At 44.3% G+C, this 23,905-nt stretch overlaps 1 protein-coding gene across 3 annotated transcripts in view; it reads right to left on the reverse strand.

The window, feature by feature from the left end:
- The window catches only part of AGAP1 (ArfGAP with GTPase domain, ankyrin repeat and PH domain 1), a 423,994-nt gene that overhangs the window by 76,841 nt on the left and 323,248 nt on the right, over window positions 1-23,905 (reverse strand). For all 3 annotated transcript variants that reach the window (XM_021710731.1, XM_008054710.1, XM_021710732.1), the window contains 3 exons: window positions 11,925-12,079; window positions 9,109-9,199; window positions 721-943 (listed from right to left, as the gene is read on the reverse strand). In XM_021710731.1, coding sequence (XP_021566406.1) covers window positions 721-943; window positions 9,109-9,199; window positions 11,925-12,079 — 469 coding nt within the window. The remainder of the gene's footprint in view (window positions 1-720; window positions 944-9,108; window positions 9,200-11,924; window positions 12,080-23,905) is intronic.

Raw genomic sequence — 23,905 nt, forward strand, 5'->3', positions numbered from 1 at the left:
CTGAGCAACCCTGGGAGCCACTTGCTTTAGACAACTACAGAGATGAAATGGTCCAGTCTGCCTCTATGAAATACGCCTTCTCAGAAGACATGCCATTTCATCACCTCTTAGGAACATTAAATATGTATGTGTACTCAAAAACGGTTTATAATAGCTGTAAATGAAAAATGAGAAACTAAATGGCCACAAAATAAATGCGTTTTTTACACTGGATAACAATTAACATTAATGAGGAGTCACCATACATTATGCCGAACTTAGTTGATTAAATGTGTTAGAAATATATTTTAGAAAATAATATATATTTTGTCACCATAAAAATAACTTGTGGGGGGGAATCTATGGAGCAGATGCTTATCAAAGATATAAGAATAACAAAATTAAAGAATCAAAAATTCATAATTAGCATTAACAGCACAGCTTATGCCTATTAGAAATGTATTAATTAAAGTAATATATTCATAAGATTAGGAGCTTAATACATTTCTAAGAGGGGGAGAGAAATCCCCAAGGCCTAAAAACAAACATAAAAAATTAAGGAGTCTGAATTATCCATGTCTGCTTAAGACCAATTTTCAATATAGACATTTCCATGCTGGGTTAATCGGCATTCCTACAGGTTGCCAGGGCTGTTCCAATCGTGGCTGTCATTAAGGTCATTTCCAGTTGTCTAATTGTTGGCAAGGCGCATTCAGAGCTACTCGCCTTCCAAGTTCCTACCTTGTGGAGTCTAACGAGGGTTTTGTCCGCCCCTGGCTGCTCTCTTCCCATACGCTGTTTGCCAGCTCGTTCCCAATCGATGACATCACCTTGATAAGCTCGATTGGCCAGTCGTCAAGGTCCAGAGATCGGACTCGGGAGAGGTGGGTGCCAAGATTGCGGTGGATCCCTGAGCACTCGATGCACATGAGGGCTCCCAAGTTCAAACTGGCCCAGTTAGGATCTGCGGGAAGAGGAGCAGGATGCCAAATGCAATCGGACCATCATCACTCATTCCAACTCTCTTAGAAACAAAGCCACCAGTCTGGTACACTTCACATCAGACAAGCCCTCCCTAGAATCACATGGCTTGAAAATAGTCCCTGGCCAGTACTTGATACTGTTCTAAGTGTCCCAAAAGATTTGGCAGTCAGTAGTAACTTCAAAAAAAAGTTGGCATAAGACGAAGTCTGAGAATTTCCCATGCAATTCCCAATTGTAACTGTTGGTTTGGATAGAAAGATGCACTTTCCTGTGTTACCTGGAAAGGGCTGAGCTATATGGAAAAAAAATCATGTGTGACTCAGCATCCACTGTGAACAGCATCTGCCAGGAGGGAATGAGAAGGGGTGCCAAGGGGCAGATGGGTGACATCATTGCTCTGCACCATTCCCAAAGCTGTAATGTCCCTCATAACCATCACTGCAGCCACTGGCACATCAAAGTTTTTATTGGGTACACAATGGGCATGCTTGCAAATTTCAAAGATGAAAGAGAGGCACACTACAATGAAAATGCATGGTTTTCAGTTCTCTCATTTAAGAATAACTACTGAAGAAACTTCACTGCAGGCAAGTTGGTGGTCAGCATCCTATGATTAGGTTATCGCTCAGCTTGATCAACCCTGACTTGTAGAATAAGTGGTAATACACTTTCGGCTGTGCTACTAGACCAAGACCACAACTGTGCAGCACAACAAATGAGTTCAGAGAATAACACTGGAAACCTAGAACTGGATCACTCCCTGTGTGAAACTGGTTGGCATCGTAAGACAACCAAGAACTCGAGTCCAGGGCTGACTTCATTGCTAGATAGGGTTTACCTTGACGGTCAATGGTTTTCACCACTGACAGAAGCAAAGAAGGCTTACTCATCTAGGAAAAGGCAATGTTTACTCAAGGACATGTGAGAAGCATCAACAAAGACCAGTCAGATGTTATATTTGACTCACTGGGGAGACATCCTTTGTTCTGTAAATGACAAATGTCCAGGAATGGCCTTACGCTGGCTGATTGAAAACCAGCCATTTATTTAACATTTAATACATACTCAAGAAGGTGGTGATAGGTGCCACAGGGAAGACATAAGAAGAGGGGTCTATGACCTCAAAGATGTTCTGGTTGGGAAGAGGAAATCAACGCTTCAACAAGACAAAACGAACAGGACAAAGAAATGCAGACTCAGTGCCAAAGAGTGCAGTCAGAACATTCACATGGGCAGCAAGAAGTCAGCAGTGGAGGGAATAGGGGGAAGCCTGACGCATGGAGAAGGGTCTGGCCTGGTCTCTGGGGTGCTTGGAGAGGAGGGAGGTGTGGTGAACAGCTGGTGTGGACCCCTCACTTCACAACTACACACCTCTTCACAATCTGACTTCATTGGCCCCTCAGCTTCTGTACCTCCTGATCATTTACAATCTGGTCTTGGTCGCCCGACCAGGGACACAGCACAGTCAATGTCACAGACTCCTCCAGGGATAGACCCAGAGGACCCCTTTTGGCCACTGTTTCACCAGGATGTCTTACAAGAAGGCCAGTATCCAGTTTTCCCTTCACAACACTGACTTCTGGTGCCTTTTGGATCAACAACCTGTTGAATTTTTTTTCTTCTCTTCTAGTTGCTTCAACTTGATCTCTTACCCAAGTCTTCCTTCTGAATCTGCCCCAATGTCTCAGGGGTCCTGTGGGCTCCTCTCTTGATTCTACACCCTCTTTCAGGCAAACTCAACCCAATCCATGCCTTCAATTATTACCCCAATGCTAACAGCACCTATATGTAGCTCCCACCTCTTCTTTGCTCTTGAGCTCAAACATCATCACCATGGACATTTCTACTTGGAAATGGAACACTTTGCCCTAGAAGTGCATTCTTCTGCCAGCTACCCTGTATTCTTCTGTCTCAGCTATTCAAGTCAAGACCCTGGGGTTCCACCTTTATTCTTCCACATTCCCACAGTTGATCACAAAATACTCAATCTCTCTCAAATCCAACCCTTTCTTTTTGAACCTGTTCTCCCACCCTAGTCCTCACCCTCACCCCAACAGGGGTGCAACAGTCTCCCATCTGCAGCCTCATCTGCCACCTCTCTGCAGACACTCTCCACATAGCAGCCAGGGACCTACTGAACACGGTACATCTGATCATGCCATGCCACCGTTCAACACCCAGCCATGGCTGCCACTTGCCATTCAAATCAAGTCCAAAATCCCTCCCAGCAAGATTGGAACCGAGCTAACTCCCACTCCCATCTTCACCTTGTCTCATATGCACACTCTTCAGTTCCTCTACCCACCTGTGCACATTACTCCCTCCACTGCCTGGATGTTCGGTCCTCTGCCTGGTCCATTTCTAGTCATCTTCTGGTCCCAGCTGAAGTCTTCCTTCTTAGGGATGTTTTCCTCAACTGCGCCCTATCCCCAAGTGGAGTACCAAGTCCCCCCTGCCAGATGATCTCACAGTAGCCCACACTCTGCCCCAGGAGATCCTAACACATAGGATGCTTTGTTTTACATCTGCTTTCCCTGAGGGAAGGTAAGAGTCAGGTGGCATGAAGGGCTCTTTCCATTTGCATTGTCTCCTCAGGGCCTGCCTTGACTCCTCGTTTTTAGGTGGGTGAAGGAATAGCTTGACTGAAGCAGAAGATACATAGAAGGGGGTCAGTGAAAAGTAAGGGTGGCCAGGGAGGGGTAGGATTTACTAGGAAGTGACAAACTGCCTCAGTCTGCTCATGGGGGCAGCACCAGCAATGACAACACAATTAGCCAATGTCATATGTCAATCGACACCAGGACGGCTGGTAAATCTGCTGACAATGCTCCAATTCACATCAGAGAACCTAGTCAACAGGCTCTGTAGTTGATGCTGGTACATGAGGGTCTGGACAGGTCTAATGTGCCACACAGAATTTCTGAGGGACCAACAAGAATGATCTCAGCTGACACCAGGCTCATAGTATTTTCAGCTAAGTTCAATGCTGAACTCATCACCTGTCACTATTCCCCTGTGGCCCCCCATGTCCACCACATCACCCCTTCTCCTCCCTTTTGATCCCACATCTGGCCCATCACTAACTGCTGCAGGGAATATTCTTACACACTGTCCCCGTTGTCAACAGACATCTGGATCCCTGTGGTCACTTGCCTGAACTACTGCAAGAGGCTCTTATTTGGTTGCAATGTCCAGTAACTCCCCTCTCCCCCCAGGGCTGCCGTGGGTTATCTCACGGACACAGACACCCTATCACACTGACCCCTTATGCAGAGCTCAGGGTACTACTCTCCACCCCCAGAGGCTCCTAGGCTGTCCTTGCCCAGATCTGAAAGAGGACATTCACACATGGGAAACATTCCAGTGACCAGACTCAGATTTCTATGAAAACCAAAATATACTGGAGGTGAGAAAGGGGAACAAGGTGTTCCAGTACCCCAATCTCACCACACCTCTGCCCACAGAGGCACAGGAAGACTGGGGCTTACTGAGGGGAGGGCCTTGCGTCTGCTCCAGCAGATAATGACGGACCAGCATATATTAGTGTCTAAGCCTCACTAGTTGCAATTTCCTTGTGACACACCTTAAAACCGACTGGGAGGCTCTGGAGTGTCTTGGCACTGGGGCTGAGATCCTCAGGCTATGGCTGATCCTGGCCTCCTAGCATGACTTCAAAGCTCTGAACTATCTCCTGTCTCCTTCTCTGGCTTCAGGTTCCCTTTCCAGTGCAGTGACTCCACACCTCCAGTGGCCCCTGTTCTGCCTGCCCTCTGGGCCTCCGTGCCTGTGTGTGTGCCTGTCTGTCAGTATATGCCTTTTACCTTTGTCTGTCCCTCGCAGGACTTTTTCCCTCTCTGGGCCTTAGCGTCCCCCCGCTGAGAAATGAGGCTAATAATTCCCATCCTCAAGGGGCTGTCATAAGGATTAAAAGCTATGAGGCACTTAGAGCAGTGACTGCCACATGGGAAGTATAGTGTTAGGTGTTGGCTGTAATTATATCTGTTCCTTCACGTATTCAACTGATATTAGTGTGCCTGCTTCTGGGGATACGACAGTGAACAAAACGAGGAAAAATCCCTGCCCATGTAGAATGTAGGTTCCATGGGAGGAGACCCACAAGGAAGAAATGAGAAAATCATAGTATATATCAGAGCCAGGAAGCTCAGGGGGAGCAGAACAGAGTGTGTGGGTACACGTGTGCAATTAAAAACCCAATGATAAGGGAAGGCCTCTCTGAGAGGTGACACTGGGGCAAAGACCAGAATTGGGCCAATGGCTCTATCTGCAGGCCAAGCTAAAGAAACAAGAGGCCGGATGTGCTCCTACCGTAGGTTGTAGTGGGCTATCTGGCGGTGGTGGTGGGTGCCAGTCCCCTCCTGTGTGCAGGCCGGGGGTCCACAAAGATAAATAAGTCAGGATCCTAGACATCAAGTAAGACATGGGAGAGAAGGGCACTTGTAAGGACCATGCAATGTGGCAGGAGAGGGTCAATACATGGTCAGCTCTGACCAGGGCTTCATGGACCAGGGGACAGAGAGCAGCCAAAAGGCTGGGCTGCCTCTAAGAGTCTGTTCATGAAGGTAGGCATGCTGGCAAGGACCACTTGAGGGTCCCAAGCACTAAGACTCTCAAGTGTCCTTAAGGGTGGGCTTCCTTTGGCACATTCCTGGCAATAGATGCCCTAAACAAAGACTTGTACTGTCAGATGGGTCTAAAACATGCTGGGTTGGACCATGTTGAACAAGTACCTACAGCAGGACTTCCCAGAAGCACAGATGTCCTAAGGCTGTGCCCTCCCAAGAGGGGGTTGCTGTTGAGTGTTCCCTAAATTCACTGGCTCTCAGAATCCCTTTATAGATGGGTGGCCGCAAAGCTACAGAAGTTCAGTGTCTGCCCTAAAAACAGTGTTCTGGGATATGCCATGTGTGCAGGCAGAGGAGACTCCTGGTGGTCTGGGACATTCTCAGCAAGAACTGGGGCCCAAAGGGGTGCCTTTTCTACAACTCCAAATCCCATGCTGCATGGAAGACCCCAACCCTCAAGACCCTACCACTCACCAGACAACTGGTGTTAACATTCTGGAATGCATCCTTACAGATCTTGTCCCTGTACATACCTACAGATGTCTACTAGATTCATCTAGTTACTGCCCTAACCCCTTTTCATTTTACAGTGTATTATGAAGCAATTCCATCTTAATATATTTTTCCATAGTCTTTTAAAGTAGCATATTATTTCACTATGAGAAGACACCAACACTAACTGTTCTTCGGTTTTTAGACTTTTGGGATGTTTCTGATTTTTTGCCATATAAGTAACACCGTGATGAACATCATTAAAACCAGATCTTTGTACCTACCTTGATCATTCCCATTGGTTTAGCTCCTGGATGTAAACAGCTGGAATCCAGGGTATCCACTCTTTGGATGCTTTCTATATAAATTGTTAAATTGCCCCATGAAGGTGTTTACATTTCATCATCTGTGTGGGAACATTTTCTAGCACTTTCAACAAAATTGGAGATTTGTACTTAAAAAAAAATCCTTGCCAATGTGCTGCTACTAGTGTCCTTGATCTCAGCCTTTCCAATCTTCTCGAGGTCTTTGTTCTTGAGAAAATACAGCAGGCTGGCAAAGAGCTTGGTTTGAATCTGGCTACAGGACTTGCTATTTTTGTGACCTCAGACAAATTACTTGACCTTTCAGACTCTTCAATTCCTCCCCTTTAAGTGGGGCCCATAGTAGCACCAACTATTAGGGTTGCAAGAATTAAAAGACAAAGCATGCGGGTGTTTGGCATGGGCCTGACACAGACAACATGTTTTTTAAATGGACACTTGTTGTCTCTCCTATCTCTTCAATTTACTCCGTCTTTTCCCTGTCCTTGCACACCTGCTCAGGTGGTCTTGCTCTAAACAAACTGGTCCCATGGCCTCCCTTGAACTGGCCTCCCTTTTCCATCCGCCTTCCCCTCCAACCTCGGCCCACGCACGCCCAATCTCACCCCAGAAAGGTCCTGTGACCTCTGATTTACCACATACCACGGTATCTGTGAGTCACAGAGTTGTTCCTTTTAAAGGAATCTTTAGATGTACAGTGGAAACAATTGGAGACATTTCCCTTAATGGACATCCTAATATTTCTCAGATTTTGTGCTTTAAAAAAGCTCTTTGAAAACTTTTTGATAAAAACATACTTCAAATAACTGCTTCTGCCGCCACATGTTTAAAAGTAAAATTTAAAAATTCAAACAAAAGAAGACACTTTAAAGAAGTCCCTCAAGATACTTGGAGAAGAAACCCCTTCTCTCACCCACTGGATAGACTTCTGCAGAGGCCACAGGCAAACTTTTGATCTCTCCCTTGCCTGTTCTGCCCATGAGGGGCTCTCAGAGATGGCCCTTCCCTTCCTCTTTGTCTGGAACAATCCTGGACTAGTGCCTCTTTCCCTCCTGTTGAGATGACCAAACCCCACCCTGGCTGGTCTACCCCATGCTCTGCCTCTCTATTCCAATGTGTTTGAAATGGTACAGCCAGATGGAGCTCCCTAAGTACAGCTCAGCATCCTTCTCTTCCTGCTCTAAAATGCTAATGATTTCCTCTGCTTACAAATGGAAACCAAAGCTCAAAAGTTCTTCAGTTAGTACCTATACCTCCACTGGCTTCAACCAGTTTCCCAGCTCTAGCAGCTGCTCTTATCCTAAAAGATCCCAGAGACATTCTTTCCTCAAGCCACTCCCTTTACTCCTAATGATTTCTGTAGCCATCTCTACCTGCACAAATTTTACCCATCTCCAGAGCCCCATTTACATGGCAACTCCTACATGAAGCCTGCTTTCATTTGCAAGGCTATTGTGCATGCTTTTGGACATCTAATGGTCCTTTTCCACAGTGCCCAGTTTTGTGGTCCCTGGGCCAGTGCCTTGCCCACTGGATTTTAGGCCCCAGGATAACCTGACTAGTCACGTCATATGTATATGATTCCCAGACTGCAGCCTGGGGCCAGCACTTCTTAACTTTGCCTTCAAAATACTAAACAATCAACAAGGGTACATGTACAAGGGTACATTTGTATACCTAACCCTGAATTGTACTCCGCATCTTTAAAAAAAAAAAAAAAAAACAACTCAAAACAATAAACAAAATACTGAAAAATGACAACAAAACTTGAATGGAAAAAGTTTACTGAATATCTCAGGGTTGGGATTTAAAGAATGAAATGTAGGTCCTTACTCTCAAAAATATGAACAAGAAAATAACTTTCTCAGAGGGAAAATAACAGTACGTACTGGACAACAGAAAGAATGAAAACTGGGCTACTCCAAGCCATAAAGCAGCAATTACAAATTCTATCAGTTCCATCAAATGCTTTAATGTGTAAAGAATTTAAGATTTTGGAAAATACACCATTTGATAGCAAAACACAGAATATATGATTGTGAAATTATAAACCCAAATCCAGAAATCTTTGGGCAGAAATGAACCTACTAGACTCTATTTTTTTTTTCTTTGACTTGGAGTCTCACTCTGTCCCCCAGACTGGAGTGCAGTGGCCGCTCCTGGCCACTGCAGCCTCGACCTGCTGGGCTCCGGAGATCCTTCCACCTCAGCCTTCCATGTAGCTGGAACTACAGGTGCGCGCTACCATGCCCAGCTCATTTTTTAAAATTTATTGTAGAGATGAGGTCTCACCAAGTTGCCCAGGTGGGCCTCGAACCCATGGGCTCAGGCAATCCACTCACCTCAGCCTCCTAAATGCGCGGGATTACAGGCTGAGCCACCGAGTCTGGCGACTCTATTTTTTTAAATGGAAAAAAACAAACAAGTGATCACCGACTATGCAAAAGGTCACTTCCCACATACAGCACAGGGTGTGGGTATGGGGCTGAATCCTTTGCACCCATGGTGTGACTGCTGCTCTCTAGGATGCCCAAGGCACAAGCAAGATTCACAAACACAGCACCCTGTGCTAGGTGCAGTCAGGGAGGCTTTTGCAAGGAGGGTATTGTGACAAAATAAAACCCAAGCAAAAATATTTAAATTCCCCCTAGGCCGTTAACCTTTGTCTGCCAAACAAGACAGATGTGGCTCCATTACAATCTGGGCCCATAGGGACCATCCCGTCTCCCAGTGCTCCACACACTTACTCTGGGTCTCACAGTCCACACAGTGGGAGTTCCCGCGGATGTTTCGGATCGACTGCAGGGCCATGGCCTCACTCTGGCTTGTCAGCCGGGACTGGACAAGGAGGAAGACACAACAAAGGCAAGGTGTAAGAACCCCGGAAGAAACGTATGTAGCTCATCATCAACAGATCATGAGCAAATATAGGATGAGGGTAATTTCCAAACAATTGCTACTCTTTTGATGTCTTTAGGTAAAAGCACAATTGAGGGAGAACTCACCACGTACTGACTGGAAACACCACATGTCAGGACTCATCCACCGAGACCGACTCTACCAAAAGTGGATCATTGTGAGTGAACATGTGACCCACTGTCACCTGGAGAAGGTAACTGGGTTATGTACGCTTATTGCCACGAGTCTACTTGGTATGATGATTAAAGAACGAGAGAGAGAGAGATAATCTGTTTAATAGCCAGGGGTCAGGGCTTAATCAGCACCATAAGACGTATCTCATGGTTCCTTGTCAGCAAATCCATCCACAGTACACGTCACTGCCAGGAGTCACTTTTCATTAGAAAACTACCTCAGTTGCCGTAGCAACAAAGTCACTCACTGGAGTGGGGGCAGGGAGAAATGTGAGCAGCTGGAGACGTTGAATCTTACACTTATACTCTGTGGTCTTTTTAAAAAAGGATTAAAAAACATATATGCTTTTGCAGCAAGTTTAGAAAATACAGAGAAAAAACTCTGATATCCATAGTTAAGCATTATTAACATTTTGGTATCTGTTCTTTTAGCTTTTGTTCTAAGCATACCTACACATACACATGTACTTTAAAAAACCAGCACAATACATATTGCTGCTTTGGAATCTATTCTTTTACCCTAGTGACGGCTGCTCATTACACGATGCTACCACAAATTCTCTGGCACCATCAGTTTAAATGACTGCATAGTATTCCACTTAGTGATGGTTTATTTATCAAGTTCTTTCGGTTTTCCCATCATAAATACTGCTGTCAAGAATCTTGACACACATTCAAGATTGTTTACTAAGGATGAATTCCTGGAAGTGAAAGGATTACTAGGTCAAAGGATATGCACAATTTTAAAAGCTTATTTATTAAATATGCATTTAATATCAAATATGAACATTAAATATTAACATCAGAGCAAAAGTTGATCAATTTCACACGATATTGATTCTTGTGTAAGAATTCTTCATAAATTGAATTATTTTGTGTCAAATTGATGTGAAACAATTTCCAAGCTTCACACCTTACACCTGTTCAGCCAGTGTCCACGGTTACCAGGTGTGAGTCTGCAGCCTTCTGGCTGCTCAATAAGTCCTCCTCCCAGGAAGCACACTTGTTTAGTGAGAGCCAAGGGGCAGCATTCAAAAGCTGGTGCTTGCATCAGCCCAGATGAACTGGGAAAAGTCTAACAAGGGTGGGTGGAAGAGGAAGGGCTAACACCATACCCTGATCTTCCTGAACCAGGTAGAGGTGGTGTGGATTCAGAGTCTCAAGTGAGACTGATTTTCCCATAAAGTGTAAACGGAGATGTGTTTCTCTGATTAGTAACACGTTTCCCCTGCCACTTCCTGCTCAGAAATGAGATCCCTATGCTTTGTGGATGTCACATGTTATTGTTCCTGGTTGAGGAGACCCCAAAGTGCCTTGTGCTCTCCTCTGGAGACACGTTGTGGCTGTGTGCGGACGTGACCTAGTAAAGCCAGGATGAAAGACAGTGCTTCTCCCACCTTGGGTATAAAACATCTTTTAAAAAGGGAAGCAAATTACATTATAATAATAATGACTGTGGTCTGGTTTACCCTGGTTAAAGAGGGTAATAAAATAAGACACTCTATCTTTCTGAAAGACAGACTCCTTTTTTAATGACAAAGCTGAACATAAATCATTGACAGAAATTTCTTTAAATGGTTACAAATGAAATTGCAGGTTGGTGGGCAATATCCTTTCTCTGTTTTCAGTTGGTCATAGTTTTAAAAAATCAAAATGATCGCCAAAATTCTAAAATGTGCCAGCAAAGAGGTTAAAAACATCCAAGCATTAAAATAAAGGAATTGAACGAATCCTTGATGGGAAAATTGACTTTTGCATAAGGACTACTGGGCAGTAGCCTAGAAAATGCAGGCTAATTTTTTTTTTAGCTAACAACTATAAAAAATGACCTTTAATGAATTTTTAGTTAAAAATTTTGGGAGGGTTTCCAGTGAAAACCAGAAAACCTGCTAGACAAATTCTAAAAGAGTTATAACACTACCTCTAATTATTGAATAAAATGCATATCAGGCTCTATCAGTGATTTAGAAAATAGAAACTTTATCTTTCCCAAACTCCTTGCAAACTCATACACGTGCTTCTACTTTTTATTTACATCCCTAAGAAGACTCAGCTCCCAGTTTGACATGGACTTGAATTTCGGGCACTTATGAGAACAGAAAAGGGCATCTTTCAAGTTTGTGCCTCTTTTCCTGAGTATATTCTGTTCAAAACAAACATAAATGTGAACACATAAGCCCCAAGAGCCCAAAAGGCTCCATCTAGGATTAGTTGAGAGAGTAAAGATTTAATATTGGATATTCTGCCATGGAAACGTAGTCGAGCTAGGATACTCATGTATAATGCATACAGACACAATGTATTTTTTTTTATCTTTTAAATTATTGAGCTTTTGGCTCACAAAGAATAGCTGGGTCTTGTCATTCACACGTATCATATATTTTTCTGTTGCTGGGGCATCCCTCTGGGTCTCTATTCCTCCTGAACGGCTGGTGACAGAGGACTTGGCTTTGGACAGACTGCGGTCTCACCTTGTTCTTGCTGCTCTCGCATGACTGCAGGCTGGCCAAGATCTGGCTCTCAATGGCTTGGACCCAGGCATCCCGCTCTTCATACGTGGTGGCTTCAAAGTGCCATGTTTGGCCAGTGAGGGACACGATGATAAATTCAAAGTTTTCTTCTTGTTCTGAAACACAGTGTGGGGATGAAGAGTTTAGCTTTCATGAGACAGAAGGCGCCAAGCTGGTTCCCTATCATAAAAGCGCCTCTGGGTTCAGCTGCATCTGCATGGGGCAGGCGGCACACACAGGACCAGACAACTATGGCTGCAGAGATCTGAACCCAGACACTCCAAACACTCAAGATGTGGCTTCGAAGGCCAGCATGGCTTAGCTAGGTTTCAATCAATGCTCAGGGGACAAGGATAAGTGATGTTCGTGTCTCTGTGTTGGGCATAAACAAAGCAACGGAGGCAAATAATTTTGTAACTTATTGTGGACCTTCCTTATCTGTGGGGTGAAGACTAAGTGCTGCTAATCTTAGGATGTGGTTTTAGTTCTTATATAAGTGCCTGCATGTAGAGCCATAGATTCATCATGGCAAAGAGGAATGCCGGAAGGTTCCTGTTCTTTTATGACAGAGGACTCATTACAGTGGGAAAGGCTTTGATTACCATTGTCTTAAGACTGGAAGGGTGTGTGACTTAGGGGCCCCTCAACCTAGACTTGTAGGCTCCAGACATGGCAGCTGCTGTGGGGCAACTGGAACAGAAAGAGAGGAATTGGGGTTTACACTTTGGGCCCCCCTTGCCACATCTGAGTCTTTTTTTTGAGTCGGAGTCTTACTCTGTCACCCATGCTGGAGTGCAGTGGTATGCTGCTCATGGCCACCACATCCTCGACCTGCTGGGCTCAGGAGATCCTTTCGCCTCAGTCTTCCAGGTAGCTGGAACCACACCTGGCTAATTTTTTGATTTATTGTCGAGACGAGGTCTCGCTATGTTGCTCAGGCTGGTCTCGAACTCCTGAGCTCAGGCAATCCTCTCACCTCCGCCTCCCAAAGTGCTGGGATTACAGGCTTGAGTCGCCGTGCCCGGCCCATCTAAGTCTTTAGACAAGTTTCTCGACACCTCTGAAGCTCATTTTCCCCACCCGTAAGACAGAGAAAAAGGACAGCTGCTTCCTAGTACTTTCTCTCTTCTTTTTTTGGGGGAGGGGAGGGGAGTTAGGGTTTCACTGTCCTCCCAGACTAGAGTACAGAGGCAAAGTCATGGCTCACCGCAGCCTCACCCTCCTAGGCTCAGGTGATACTGTTGCCTTAGCCTCCAGAGTAGCTGGAACTATGGGTATGAGTCACCACACTGGGCTAATATTTTGATTTTTTTTTTTTTTTGGTAGAGATGTTTTTACTAGGCTGGTTTTGAACTCCTGGGCTCAAAGTCAGAGATTACAGGTGTGAGTCACTGCACCTGACTCCTAGTGCTTTTCTTACTGACTTATGCTGACTCAGGGCCTGGTCCAAAGAAGATACTGCATAAATATACATCAGTCTTTGTCCTATGATTGCATATCCACTCGCAGACCACAAGTCCACGCCAAAAGACAGGAGGTGCCACTTGTAAAAGCAGAACCAGTTACAAATAACCATTAGGAAATGGTTTTTGGATTTCAGATACAACATCTCATTTGATAAGTAGTTTCTTGTCACTTTCCTATGAACTAGCTGCATTATAATCACCTAGTGAGCAACTGTTATTTTAATAATGTAATCAGCTGGGTGTGGTGGCTCACACCTATAATCCTAGTACTTTGGGAAACTGAGACAGGCGGATCACTTGATTCCAGGATTTCAAGACCAGCTGGACACCATAACAAGATCTCCTCACCACAATAATAAAAATAAAATAAATTAGCTGAGAATGGTGACATGCTCCTGTATTCCCACCTCCTACTCAGAAGGCTGAGGAAGAAGGCTCCAGCCTGAGTGACACAGCAGACCCTGACTAAAAAAAAAAATAATGTAATCACCTACCTACCAACCACTTTACTCATTCAGTCTTCTGCACGTCACCATTTGGCTGGCTTGTACCTACTGATCTTCTACCCTCGGCTCCTCTAGCCCAGCTTCCAAGCACCACTTACCTTCTCTACCCTAGGCTGCTCTCCCAAGGCCCTTCCTCACTATGTGCCCTGCAACCACAGACATGAGGACGCTCACTTATCCCATCTCTTGCTTCCTGTTTCTGAAGCAACAGCACACCTCTCTAGCTATCCTTTTCTCATTCCCTTCCATTGTGGTAGATACACATTCCTTCCTTTGTGGCTGAGAACCCCTTCTACCTGATCCCATCAACGCTGCCAAGCACTCACAAGGGGATGCTTGTGTCCTCAATGCACTGTTTCCGTAAATAACCACCACTGATTACCAGGGAAATAAGACCACATCACTTACATATGAAACTTACATATTCTGAAAAGAAGGTACAGCTGGCCCTCGGTATTCATAGATATTGGTTCCAGGACCCCGAAGGATACCAAAATCTGTGGATGCTCAAGTCTCTGATATAAAATGGTATAGTATTTGCATATAACCTACACAGATCCTCCTGTATACTTTCAATCATCTCTAGATTACTTATAATACCTAATACAACGAAGTAGAATGCAAATAGTTGTTATATTGTGTCTTTTCTTTTTTTTTGCATTGGAGTCTCACTCATGTCACCCAGGCTGGAGTGCAGTGGCATGCTCATGGCCACCGCAGCCTCGACCTGCTGGGCTTAGGCTATCCTTCACCTTAGCCTTCCAAGTAGCTGGAACTACAGATGCATGCCAACACACCCAGCTAGATTTTTGTGATTTATTGTAGAGACGAGGTCTCACCAAGTTGCCCAGGCTGGCCTTGAACTCCCGAGCTCAGGCAATCCTCTAGCCTCGGTCTCCCAAGGTGCTGGGATTACAGGTTGAGCTAACGCGCCTGGCCTAGATTATATCTTTTAATTATTTTTTATTGTTATATTACTATTTAAACAATTTTTTGGAATATCTTCCATCTGCAGTTGGTTAAATCTAAGGACGCGGAACCCATGGATATGAAGGACTGACGGCATTGTGTTCTGTATAAAATAAGCGCCATGGCTCTTTTAGAATATAACTGCCTGGTGAGTTGAATCTAAACTCATGCAACTTGTTCTGAACAGAACCCAGAGGTAGGGCAGGTGGCAAAGCCCTTGGCTTCTCCTATAAGAGTGTCCAGCCTCAGATAACAAAATGACATCTCTCTGACCAGAGGGCCCAACGGCCCCCACCAGCCTCTCAAGGTCTCTGACTAATGCTGGTAGCCACTGCCTTGTGAGCATATTCTGGGGCTGCACAAAAGTGCTGTGATGAGGATGCTCAGTGTAGGTCAGACCTGGGCCTGAAACCCTGGGCTCTGGCTGGTTAGCCCTCCTTGGGGTGTCAGCTCTGAAGCCAACTCTGAAACAGGTTGACCTTTGAAGGGGGCCCACCCAGGCTGCTCCATGGAGTGTGAGAGGAGAGAGGCACTCTTAAAAAAAAGTTCTCAGCTCACTTGCAGGTGAGCGTCCTCTACTCTCTGAATTCCTTTGGTTTCTGACTTCTGAGAGCTAGTGCTCAAGGGTCAAAAGTGAGGGATTTATCCAGAAATTTACTCCAATATACTGGCTCTTGGAGTCTGGAGAACAAGTGACCCCTAAATTTATGCAAAAGCAAAATATCTCACCTCCTGAGGAAAGGGAGGTGAAGAACAAGGTAGGGATTGGGGTTGTCTGCAGGTCCCAACCTCTACTTTTAGAACGTCCTTGGACGCTTGGGGACTTTTGGGCTTTTCACTAAAAAAAAAAAAAAAAAAAAATCAGGATGACTTTCAAATAGGTTCTTCCACAGCCGACCAGCAACGATACCTTTCAGGTATTGGCTGAGACACTGCGCCTGTGGATTTTAAAAGGTTCAGCTTCTTGATCCATGAGCTTTTATGACCTAATACTATGAATTACAACCTTTTCCACACAGATTCTTACAAGATAGTGTCCCAATTCATGTATTTTATGCAAAATGATCCTAGTGGACTGATAGGTGAGGCAGGAAAGAACTACATAATTCACAGTTAAGATCAGAAGGAAAACTTGGTAATTCATGGGTAGAATATGACAATTTGTCATTAGGAGATCTACTGAACAGGCTCATGCTTTTTTAAATCTGTGAAATTCAAATGTACATATAAAAGCTCCCCCTGATCAGGATTTATTGGATCTTCTAAAGAAAAAAATTACAACCATTAGCTTCCCAGTTAAGTTTCTGCATAACTGGTCCGCCATAAAGCTTTCCTGTTCAAATGTCATGAGCTACAGTCACTGAACTAAAGGCAAAGAGCAGAACTTGCTTTACACTGTGGCTCTCGGCTAGGCACGGGGCTGGGTGAGAGGGACTCCAGCGTCCAACAGACAATCTGTGCTCTCTATATGTCTCTACGTGGCGGGGCCAGGTACATACATGCCCACAGATGACAGAACACAAAGTGATGAAAACAACAATGAAGAGCCGAATGAAGTGCCACGGAACACCTGCATTTTTGTCTCACTCCAATGCAGTAACTGAGCATCTTTTACTGTAATATTCTCAATGTCTTGTACAAAGACAAACTTTCAAATTAAATTGCTACGGTAGAGTTTGGCTTTGCCCTATTATGTAAACAAAATTCACCTATGCGTGCAAAATCTCAAGTGAACATATGTATTTAAGAATCCATTTCTTGCAAATTTCCAAATGTGCTCCTTACAGTATCTGTTCTATGGCCTAATCACTCATGTTAAAAATCTATTCCACCACAATCTTTTCCTTCTACCGGACACAAGTTCCCTTTTCTAGTATCTTCTAGTTCTGTCTTTCTAACATCTAGTCACTATACATTTCTGTCACTCCTTTCAGTTCCTGGTCCTTTTCCACCCCTATACCTCTCTGTGTCCTTTATGTAGTTCCTCACACTTTCTTGGGGACCTGGATTTGGCCATGATTTCCTCACTTTCTTTTTTTTTTTTTTTGAGTTGAAGTCTCACTCGGTCGCCCAGACTGGAGTGCAGTGGCCGCTCCCGGCCACCGCAGCCTTGACTTGCTGGGCTCCGGTGATCCTTCCGCCTCAGCCTTCTGAGTAGCCGGAATTACAGGCATGCGCTACCACGCCCGGCTGATTTTTGCTTTATTGTAGAGATGAGGTCTCGCTGCCCAGGCGGGTCTCAAACCCACGGGCTCAGGCAATCCACTCACCTCAGCCTCCCAAAGGCGCAAGAGTACAGGCTGAGCCACCGAGCCCATCTTCCTCACTTTCTTACAAACTTGATGACCCCTTTTATGGGCTTCCTGACCTCACTTTCCTGATCTCACTCCACCAGAGAGATTGCCTCTTTTTTTCATCCTTTGCTGACACAATCCACAAAGCAGTATCATGCATCTGACTACTTCATCACTCTCTTCTAATAACACTCCCCGTTGTTGAACCCACTGAAACCTCACTTTATAAGATCACAGATGAATGGACAGTCAAGACCATGGACTGTGTTCAGTCTTCATTCTCATTAACTCCCCCCTCTCTAGAGTTTCTAACATTGCTGACGATCACCATCTTGCAACATTTTCCTCCTTGGTCTTCTGAAGGGTTCAATCACCTTCCCAACTCACCTGGATGTGAGGAGGCATTTATCAGGGTGAATAAAAGGGATGTGATTCACTACTCACTGGAAGATTCCCCCCAAAGGGTGCTAAGTACCATAACCTGGAAGGAGGTTTGTCGTGGGATACCACAGGACTTTTACCTCTGTCTTGCCATGCTCAACGTTTTTATCAGTAATTTGGATGACGTCTGCTTATTAGATTTTGACAGAGAGGAATTTTGGGAGGATAGCAGATAAACTGGGTTTCATCCCTAGTCCAAAAGGAGGACCTCAGAGCTGAATTGGCTATTCAAATGGTGAAATGCATCACACATGACAAGGAAATCTTCTCCTAGAGCCCAACAGCAAGCGAGGATTGGGGAGACTCCTGCTGACCAGTTGCAAATATGAAAAGGCAACAGAAAGTCCACAGTGAGGCTCCCAGGAAAAGTGAAGGCTATGAGAGGGTCACTGGCAATGAGTGGGAGGTGGCTGAAGCTAGAACTGTGAGCCCTAAATGCTCAACACCTGCGAAAATGAGGGCTACCCTAAGGGGGAAACACCTTTGGTGGCACAACAAATAAGGTCATGAGAAGATGGGAAACATAAACCTAAGAGTTCTGCACCCAGCAATCCTGGAAGGAAAGGACTAGTGGGGCCCCAGGTGTGCAGAGCTTCCTTGGCTCTTGGTACCTTCTCTATGAACTCAAAACCGGAGACTGCCAAGCCCACAGGAAACAGGACAATACATTTAGGTCCAAAGTACTGACAGTACAGAATTTAAAATAATTGTGTATGAAATGTTTAAAGGAATACAAAACGAAATCTAAATTTTCAAGCAACAGGAGACCATTATAAATAACCAAGCAGATCAGAAAAAAGGAAGCTCTTTTAGAAATACATAGTTGTTAAAAAGCAAAAAAAAACCCCCAAAAAACCAAAACCCAAAAACCTCAATGGATGGGTTAGAAGAGGAGTTGGTGAGCTGAAAGATGAACATGGAGAAACTGGTTACAACACAGGAGAAATGACAAGGAGGGTGGCCACCGTGAAAGAGAAATGATGAGTTCTGCAAACTGGAAAAGAGTCGTAAGGATGCTCACTGTCACATAGCTTTTATTCAACACTGCTAGCCAGTGCAGTAAGACACAATAAAGAAACAAAATACCTAAGGACTGGAAAGGAAGACAAAGATTTAAAACTATCATTTATAAATTATACAATTGCCTTCATAGAAAACTCAAAATAATCTACAAAGTATCAGAAATAAAAATGGTAGTTAGTGGATGGGCAAGATAAAAGATTAATGCAGAAAAGGTGTGGAATCAACATAAATACCCAAGGGGGAAAATATTGCAAGATGGTGGTGATCAACTAATCAGTAGATAAAGAAAATGTGGCATATATACACTATAGAATACCATTCAGCTGTCAAAAAAAATGAAATATTACCTTTTGCAGCAACTAGGATAGAATTGGAGAACATCAACCTAAGTGAAATAACTCAGGAACAGGAAACCAAAAACTTCATGCTCTCACTTATAAGTGGGAACTAAATTAAGGATCCGCAAGTGAGTAGAGAATGGTATAATGAACACTGGAGACTCAGAAGGGGGAGGTGGGAAGGGGCAGAGTGACGAAAAATCACTTACTGGGTACAATGTGCACAGGTAGGGAAGGTGGGATCATTTAGCGACTAGACTTTTTTACCACTATACAATGCAACCATGTAACCAAAAACTATTTGTATGCCTGAAAGCTACTGAAATAAAATAAAAGATTAATGTAAAAATATTAATTGCATTTCTCTACACTAGCATCAAACATATTTAAGAATACCTTTATAGATACTAGACATATTTCTCTGCATATGCAAGGTAGGAGACCTGTGAATAAGCTAAATAGTTCCCTAAAAGTGACAATATAAAAGACCACTGGACACCTGTAGCCACTCACAAGAGGTGGTAAAAAGAAAACCCCACGCTGCATTTCGAGGTGATGTGTTAACCAGAGTTTGAGGATGGCCTGACCAGGTTCAGGGTTCCTTTCCTGGAGAAACGAAACCCTGGTTAAATTGGCTAATTATAATAAAACTCCAGCAAAGCGCAACAGAGTAAAGAGCAAACAGGGGCAGGACAACCTAGGGCCCATGCGGATGATCATCAGCTTGTGAGGAAAGGTGTGGTTTCGAAAGGTTAGCCCAGTCAAAGGTCCAATGGAAAAGCACGCTGGAAAGCATAATGACGGTTCACATCCCGACTAAGAACCAACTGCCCAAACTCAACTTAAGACTCAGTTCATTTGAGACCACTTTCTTTTTTGAGGGGGAGTCCTGTGGAATGACTCTAACCTTGGAAAAGCACAAAATTATAGAAATTATGAAGAAATGAATTAAAATCCCTAGTACCAACACTTCTGTGATGAAGTGTGGTGCAACAGTATGTTTTGTAATCCTTGTGTGTATCATCTGTCTCTGATGTGTATGAAGCATGCGCAAAGGCTCTGTGTTCACAGGACAGGTGTGAACACCAACCTTTACAATCTGAGTGCAGCGAAACTCTTTTGTAGTTTTTTGTTTGTTTTAACAGAATGGTTCGGCATAGTCTTGGAGAAGCAGAAGATGGACCCCTCTTGTCTTTCCATGCAGGGTCCATCAACAGTTCCCAAATCAAGAAACAACAACCTGGGAGGGGCAAGTCATGTTGACGGTGACCTGGGACTGCACTGTGACACAAATACTTGGGCTACCTGCAGAAGGGCTTAGCCCACTGTGGGGAAGACAGGGCGTAGAAAGGAGATGGAACTCCATGCTGCACCTTCTTTTGAATTGCAGGCCTTGGAATCTACAAGGGGCTGGACAGCTGGGATGCCTCACTTCCTGAGTCTGAATGTGCACAGAATCTAATTAAGGTCACTCTCTCTGACTTCTGAGGCTGGCTAGACAAACAAACAAACAAACAAATAAAAATTTTAAAAAGTGGAATCTAGCAATGCTAGGGTCACATTTTTCCAGAATATTGCCTCCATGTGGCTTTTTTTTTTTTTTTAACGAAGAGTAATATGTGAACTACCCATAGTTGAAGTTTCAGAACTGAATTTTATCTGCCACATGACTTTTCCCTGCCTCCCAAGATTAAAAAGATAAGCACAAGGATTACAGAGCAATTGCATATTTAGCCATGTGACACATAACTTCCATGAAGGAATAATTTGTAACGAATCACTTGCATGGAAGAATACAAACAAATAAATAGAATCATTGGGCTCCAGTTCTGTGTCAGGAACACGTAGAACTTAACAGCCATTATTTCCTTTTATTATTTTCTTATCTTAAAGTGGCAAGCAGTACTCTTCCTCTGTTTTCTACAAATAAAAGAACATTTAAAAGGGAGCTTTCCTCGGGGATCTCGTGGGAGCTGCAAGGGTCTCTCAGTGGCTTTTCTGCTACTCCTCTTACTTGTCAGGACAGCAAGATGATTGAGTCTTTAAGTTTTCTCAGAAATCCCTCACCAGTTTGTCCCAATGTCATATTTCTTTCTAAGTGGGGTCAGGTCAATCTGGAGCATGCTGAGGATATGGTTCATGGATGTGGTGGTCCTAAGCTGGGGGCTTTCCAGGTGCCACCTGCCTGGGTGTCTGGCTCCCTGGTCAGTAACTGGCTGGCATGGGGAAGAGGGGTGGTCCCATCTATGCCAGGCTAATCACAGCCTGTGATGCTTCCAACAGCTCTTACCAGTTCTGGGAGGGGGAAAATGACCAAGTGTTCTTCTCCAGGGTACCACCTCTGAGTTGGGCCACAGAGAGCCTGCTCTCTTATCTGGGAACTGTGAGGACACGGGACACAGGTGCAGGTACCTATGTTCCCTTCATGAAAAAGAAAACCTCTGACACAGGCCACTACCAGTGGACAGGTAAGAATGCTGCTAACCGGTAGAAGGAAGCCTGGATGGGAATTGCCAGGGAGTCTGATGCCTTCGAGGTCCCTGGGCACAGGTGTTCTTGCCGTTCCACCTGCCTGTTGTACTGCTGGTTACATGAGACATCAGTTCTCCCTTTTTTGCCTAAAACTCCTTTAAATTTGGTTTCTGTGATTACCAAACCCAATCCTAAGTGACCCCATGGAGGAGACCTATCCTGGTGGGTATTTCCTATGTGCTACTCTTGTTATCTTATTAGCGCAATATCTAGTAAATCTCCAGATTTATTCTGTGTTGATGCTTTTGTGGTGCTGCAATGACTTTCCACTCAGTAAGTAAACAGCAAAATGATTTTTGGACTCAAATGTTTTTCCTTCTTCTGTGTGAAGAGAACATTAACATGTTCTAAGAATAATTTTTATCAGGTAATTGATACCTTATTCACATCACCAATGGTCCAGAAGGAATGCAGCACATTATGAAGTGACATTGGAATGATATTTTAGTTTTCAGCAATTAGGTTAAAAAAAACCAAAAAAAACAGTAATTGGCGATGTGAGGCCTATCAGTTAAAAAGACGAAATTGAGTGCTACTTTTCACTGTCACCTTAATTTAAAACAAGCAGAACAGTGAGGACATCTTGTTCTTAGGTTTCATTTCAAGTGATGTCATTTCATGAATACAAGCCTACGGCTAGTGACAACTGTAATGACTTATATTTCTTTCATTCTGTGAAATGGAATTCAGATTGTAGAAGTTTTTGATGGTAGCTATACTAAAAGTGTTGTTAGTTTCAGATATACACACAAACAGTGAAATTCACCCCCTGCTCATGAGAAAAATCAAAATGCCACCACACCCCAAAGCCTGGAATAACAGACAGTGTGTTGTTTCACAGCACGACATTCCAGGGTTTAGCTGTTTAATAAAGTTTTGTGATTGGGCTCACAGGGATTTAAACAGTTTTCCGTGTTTAACAGTTAGCTGTGGAAAGGTCCACTATAATAGTATTTTAGCACCATGAACCTGTCGAAATCAACCTGCCCAATTATTCCAAACGACATTAATAACACCGGATATTACACTAATTGTGTCCAGTTTCTATGCAGACGAGGCCCCATGGGGCTAATTTTACCTCCTCAGGGGCAAGCAACTCAGCCATCAGACTGATTTCACAAGGAATCCCTCCTCATTACACAAGTCCGGGCTGTCAAACTTTTTTTTTTTCTTAAAGGTTAATGGGCCAATCAGTCATCAATTATTTTTTGCGAAATCTTAGCAGACAAAGGGTTAAAGGGCTAAAAGCAGCTGAAAACTGTTTTACATTTGGATGTTGTTTTCAACAGGAGACACCTGACAAGGCTACGTTTGGGGGAGTGGGTGAAAGGAGAGGAGAGACGGATACAGGCGCACAGGTCTCAGGGAGAGGATTCAGGGAAGAGGACAGCTGCCCCATGCTTTTGCAAGGACAAGAGGACCCAGATCTCTGGCCCAAGCTATGATGCGAGATGGTTCAAAACAGTTGGTGGGTGCGGGTGTAACCTGTATAGTGATGTCAAGATGTTTCACTTCTGAATTTAGGATGGCTCACCAAGGACGTAGAGGTCTTATACCAACTTCTTCACCAGCTGGATGAGAACCTGAGCCCTAGAGAGAGATGATTCTCCTAGGGTCACCTACAGCTTGGAATTCAGGCCCCCATGTCCACCCAGTGTGTCCTTCCTGACACAGTGACAAACATGATGAAAATGAATGTGTTACTGAAACTGTGCGGAAAGGACAATGTTTCAGCATGGGGGATGGGTATGTCTGTGGCAGACATGGCTGGTGAGTACCCAGGAGCCACAAAGCCTGGAGGTCTCCAGACAATGAAAAATGAAAAATGACTAGAAAATATGGCCAATGCCCACAAGGAAAGTAACCACCCTCTCCACTCTTGACTTCCCTTGTAAAAGAATCAGGACCTTTGTTTTAGGATTTACTACAATACGCTGATTAATATGTTAATGACACCTCAGCCTGTAATCCCAGCACTTTGGGAGGTCCAGGTGAGTGGATTGCCTGAGCCCATGGGTTCAAGACCCGCCCAGGCAACTTGGTGAGACCTCATCTCTACAATAAATAAAAAAATTAGCCGGGCGTGGTAGCATGCGCCTGTAGCTCCAGCTACTTGGAAGACTGCGGTGAAGGATCGCTGGAGTCCAGCAGATTGAGGCTGCGGTGGCCAGGAGCATGCCACTGCACTCTGGTCTGGGCGACGGAGTAAGACTCCAACACAAAAAAAAAACCCAAAACTGTTAATGCCAACTCTTATCTTTGGCCTTGTCTTTTTGCTTTTTTCCCCCATTAACAGATGAGTATTAGCAATGGTTTTCTCAGAGTTTCTGTCTGGCCTGTGCCCCCACTTTTGGGGTTCTCTCCTGGAACCTA

This window comes from Carlito syrichta, unplaced genomic scaffold (assembly GCF_000164805.1).
Source record: "Carlito syrichta isolate Samal-C Ts95f unplaced genomic scaffold, Tarsius_syrichta-2.0.1 Scaffold298871, whole genome shotgun sequence".
NCBI lineage: Eukaryota > Metazoa > Chordata > Mammalia > Primates > Tarsiidae > Carlito > Carlito syrichta.